Here is a 5,406-nt window from a genome sequence, read left to right as displayed (position 1 = left end):
AAGTTAGATGCATTACATGAACATGTAGTCAAAACATTGTGCAACCTGGAAAAGTTTTTTCCGCCATCTTTTTTCAACATCATGATCCATTTAATGGTACTATGACGTATTACGTGTCAGGGCTGCTGGGTATGCTATTACTTCAAATGTTATTTATTTAGTTACACAAATAAAATCGTTGCTAATTTGCATTTTATGATTTGTAGGTTCCTGACCAGGGCATCTCAACTGTTCGGCAGGAAGAAAAGGGAAGTGTCTGATGTTGTGGCTCGGCAAGCGAAGGAGATTGAAAAATTAAAAGCCGAAGTCCAATCCCTTAAGCGACGGAGAGGAACGCTGCCGAACAAGAGGAAGAAGGAGAGGTGGCTGGTGAGGCGTATGTTCCACAACCATACGCTCCTCAGGATGAGGTACAACCACAAATTTATGCTGAGGAGTTTATTTCCCTCAACGACCAAGGTATCCTATACAATTTTGATGACCATGCGGCCCTTAATCAGCAAGTACATCTCTGCTCTGACAACATCGACAATATTGTGGCCCAAGGGTATTTGTACGAGCATGTGGGTATGATCAAAGTTCACTGCCAGGAGTACGATGATTCACATGCCCGGATCATGGTTTCGGAAATCCTGCAAGAGGACGCTGAAATCCCAGTCCCAATTGAAGAGTGCAGATATGTTAGGGACGTATACCAGATGTTCCTTCCTTGGCCTAAACACTTAATTTTAACAACCGAGGTAACTTCTCAACTCAAATTAATTATTAATGATTAGTGGAGTTTGAATATCTTCAATATTCATCCGTAGTGAAGTAGGTTACGCGAATATATGTCTTTGCGGTGGGATGGATGAACAAACTACTGTTATATATGTGTTATTTGTCATTATACAGCCATGTTCAAAATTTTTGGGGTCATTCAATTACAACCGTTATGCTGCCGAAATTTCGGTAGAATTTGGATAAAATTTGATATATATATATATATTATGTTCTGTTTTGTTTAGGGTCCACTCGCTCAACCGCCCTCAAGACGTGATGCGTCAAAGGGGAAAGCTCCGATGCTTTCTCCACAAGGTCGTGGTGCACGGGAAGATGACTTGTTCACGGAAGAGAAGATGGCGTTGATCCCTAATTCGCTAAAATGGATGATTCATGAATTCCTAAGGCTCAAAGATAAACGTGATATAATCACAATTCCTGTCCCCCGAGGATTCATTGCACCGCGTACCCGAGATCACGTTATGCGGAGAGGATTTGCGACGGAGTTGCTACGTGTGACTACATCGGCAACCAGGGAATGCTGTTTGGAATGATGTATACTCTTCTTTAATCTAATTAACCTTATATCAAATTATAGTTAAATTATTATAAGGCACTAACACTTTTTTTGGCAGGCACATATGGGAGAGCATCAACGGTCTGAGAAAAATTTTCAAGTTTTACGACCCAGAGCTTCTCACAGTGCATGGGATCAACGATGAAGAACAGAGTCAATCTTTTGACGATGCGGCAAGACGATTGGCTAATTGGTTATCATTAATGAATAACAACCACCAAATGTTCTTTATTCCTTGGAATATCGGGTAAACTTTATTAAATTCTTTAGTGCTAATTGTTCATTTCTATATTATGTCTTCAAATTATTTTTATACTATCTTACTTATATTCCAATATAATTTTCTAGGATGCATTGGACGCTAGTGGTGGTTGCGCCAAGGAAAATTATCCATTTAAACCCTGTAAAAGGCTGCCCAATTCCCGAAGAAATAGAACAAATGATCGGAAGGTAATAATTTAATGACTTCTTATGTAACGAATTTAAATTAACTAACGAATTGAAATGCTAATATAATTTTCCCAAACAGGGCATTCATGTATATAGGGGACGCACATGAGTATCTTGGCTCGTGGCAAGGAATTTCACAAGCAAACTGTCCAAGACAACCTAAAAGCCAAGAATGCGGTTTTTATGTTTTGAAATATATCACTGACATCGTCGCATGTGCCAACCCCAACCGTTACATACAAGATCAAAAAGCTGTAAGTTTTAATTATTGATTATAGTATATAAATTCTATAATAACAAATATATAATATACATATACATAAACTAATATAAATTTTTAATTTTTTTAACAGTTTGGGGGTAAGAAGCAATACGATCCGAAAACAGAATTGTTACCACTACAGCGAAAGTGGATCGAACAATTGATGGCGGTGATTCACGGTGACGATTGAGGTTCAAAGGTCAAAGAATTTTTCTTCATTATGTAATTTTTATAGATTAACTTGTAGTTAGATTTATTAACTTATTAATATTTTTAACTAATTTTACATGTTTGTGTAATATTTAATTACTTTTATTAAATCAAATTATGTTTTTACCCAAATTTAATTACTATTTAATTTAAAATGTCATTAATATATAATTAAATTAAGTAAATATGTAATTTAAAATTTAAATAAATATGTAATTTAAATTAAATAAAATAATATATAAATTAATAAATATAAAATTAAAATTATATAATTAAATTAAAAAAAATGAAAAAAATTGAAATCTGCTCACTTTTGGCGTCGGTTGCTACGCCACATATGGCGTCGGTTATTAGCTAGGAACCGACGCCATATATACCCCTATGGCGTCGGTTCTAGCTAATAACCGACGCCATAGGGGTATATATGGCGTCGGTTCATATAAATCCTTTAGCGTCGCCCTGATCAGCGTCGGTAGCGAATTTCGCGAAAACCGACGCTGAAAGGGCTTAAAAACCGCCTCTAAAGGGTGTTATTGTAGTAGTGGCTTTTTGAAAATTTTTTGGAAAAGCTACAGGTAAAAGCTGAAGCTGCTCCAACCCAACTTTTAGAAAAAATTATTTTGATTAAAAGACTATAATAATTTTTTTTACTAAAATCATATTTACTTATTTATTACATATTAAAAAAATAAACTAATTATAATAAAATAAATAATTATTAAATCACTTATTTTTTTAAAAAAATAATTTATATTTTATTTTAATATTAACAAACAACATCAACTTAGAATTTTTCTTATAAAAAAATACTATAAATTATTTTTATCAAATACATATAAATTTATATTTAAAAATAAATAAAAATATATAAAAATAAAATATCATATAAAATAAGTTTTTACATTATAATATACCATATTATAACATTATTATTATCATTATAGTAGATCTTAACAACTCAGAATATTTGAAAATTTATAATTTACTAAAGACTCAGCTCAGTTTTTTTCTACAGTTTTGCTACAGTTGATTTTTCTCACAATACAGCTACAGTTGCTTTTTTCCACAGCACAACTGTGTCAAACTATTAGTTAGTGTAAATGGTATGGCCCACGCACTAAGTCTATTACTAGTTCGATTGGAACTCGTGTTTAGAGTGATGATTATCCTAAATTCTTAAATGTTCTTATAATAGTTGATTTCTAAGAATAAATATAGCTAGAAAAAGTTATTGTTACCGGAAATTTTTTAAAACGGTTGTTACTACTGGAAAGTTATCGGATTAATAACAAATGTGATATGTGTTTGTCACAATAGCCTGAAAATCTAATTAGATTAATCCAAAATGTAATATTTTAAAGTAGTATTTTTCTAAATTTGACAACCTTTTCGCATAGAAAAATAGTATATTTAATTAGCCCTTTTAGCTTGGCGACTTAGATATAGTCTAACTTTCCTATGTTGAGGCACAACATATCACAACAAGAACTATATTTTATGTCTGTTGAAAATTTGTATGCCGTCATCCATCAATACAAATAAAGTCTTTAAACTAGGCAAAACTATGGTGTTGTTCATTAATATATGTGCATAAATCTCTTTTAGTTATTCAAATATATAATACATGCTCCTTCTGAACTAAGGTGCATTGGAGGCAAAATGAATGATATTCGACATGTTTTCTGGTCACCTTTTGAAAGAAAAAAAAAATCATTCTTTGTGGTTATGCAATAATTGAGTTCTCAATCAAAACTGAGCTTAAGTTCAACTATGTTTTATGTTGGCAGATTTGATTCTTTTTGAGAAATAATGCAACTCACAGTATAATTACTTGAAGGAGTAATATGAGGTAAAGGGACTGTTTTGATGGCTAAAACTACATTCATTAATAGCTCCTGTGATATCACCACCACTGTTGAGCTCCATTACTAAATTATTTCTTTTGTCCTAGATTGAAAAATTCAATACATTACTCCTAACTTAACAGAGCCAGCTTCTCATTTGTTAGCTAATGATGGTGTTTTGATTTAGATGTAATGTAAAATTAGTGCTATTTGAAATAGGAGTATGCCTCATGTGGTTAGTCATGTGCTCTTATAGCTTATTTTCCTTAAAAGTTCTCCCATGCTACTCATTTTTTAGTGCCCGCAAATTAATATGAAAATAATTGAAAAACAAACTTACAATTGCCTTGATGCTATCTTCTGAAGAATTTTCACAAGTTCATCATAACTCCAAAACTATTTCCTTCTTTTCAATCTCAATTCACAAACATTTAAGATCTAGTTTTTCCTATTTTCTGACACAGTTTCAGTTGCCTTAGCTTGCTAATAGAAAGAGTTGATCAAATTGATCAATGTCCCCAAACACTATGTTACTGTTCCATCTTGTATGACTTACCATATTTTAAAATATGCCCAATGTGACAAACACAAATGGTCCAATGGAAGAGACAGCAATAGAATAACTGTACTAAAACTACATAATTAGAGTCAGTATTTTTATTAAGATTTATTAAAATTTGTATTAGTTGTCTTAATTATTGAATAATCATATATTTATGGATTGATACTATTTTGAATTGTATATTTTGCAAAAGTTACTCATTAGATTTTTATTTTATTAAATAATAAAATGAACTCTATATTTTTTGAAGTTCAATTTTAAATTATTTTTTTTAATATAACCAACTTAAAGATAATTCCTATCAAAAAGAGATACACAAGATGTAAATAATTTTTTTACAACACCTTTAAATCAGGCTATTATTAATTTTTATTTTGACAAAAAATCAGTTCAGTATCCTATTTAGTACTATTATAAAAAATATCACGACCAATTTATCATTTAATAAAATAATAAATTAAATCAATAACTTTTATAAAACAAATCTAAAATTAGTATTTAGCTTATATTCATATATAAAAATAAACTTTTATATATATATATACCTTTTTGTCTTAGTAGAAATTTCATTGTACGATATTAAATAAATAACAAATGATACCAATATTGAACATCGAAGCACCAGTGGTCTAGTGGTAGAATAGTACCCTGCCACGGTACAGACCCGGGTTCGATTCCCGGCTGGTGCATACTACTTTTTGTTTTTTCTTCATCTTTCAAACAGAAAGAAGAAGAATGA

The 5,406-nt window shown here is 31.3% G+C and overlaps 1 protein-coding gene and 1 non-coding gene across 2 annotated transcripts; both read left to right on the top strand.

Annotated features, from left to right (window-relative positions):
* The first annotated feature begins 551 nt into the window (after positions 1-551).
* Positions 552-5,406, top strand: LOC133039608 (uncharacterized). The gene is made up of 3 exons (XM_061118507.1): positions 552-740; positions 1,008-1,289; positions 5,392-5,406. The coding sequence occupies exons 1-3, from the start codon at positions 570-572 to the stop codon at positions 5,404-5,406; spliced, it is 468 nt and encodes a 155-aa protein (XP_060974490.1). The 5' UTR covers positions 552-569.
* Positions 5,286-5,356, top strand: TRNAG-GCC (transfer RNA glycine (anticodon GCC)). Its single transcript has one exon. It is a non-coding gene; the product is annotated as a tRNA-Gly (tRNA).

Source organism: Cannabis sativa, chromosome 7 (assembly GCF_029168945.1).
Source record: "Cannabis sativa cultivar Pink pepper isolate KNU-18-1 chromosome 7, ASM2916894v1, whole genome shotgun sequence".
NCBI classification, from domain to species: domain Eukaryota; kingdom Viridiplantae; phylum Streptophyta; class Magnoliopsida; order Rosales; family Cannabaceae; genus Cannabis; species Cannabis sativa.
This window is presented reverse-complemented; position numbering and strand designations above follow the sequence as displayed.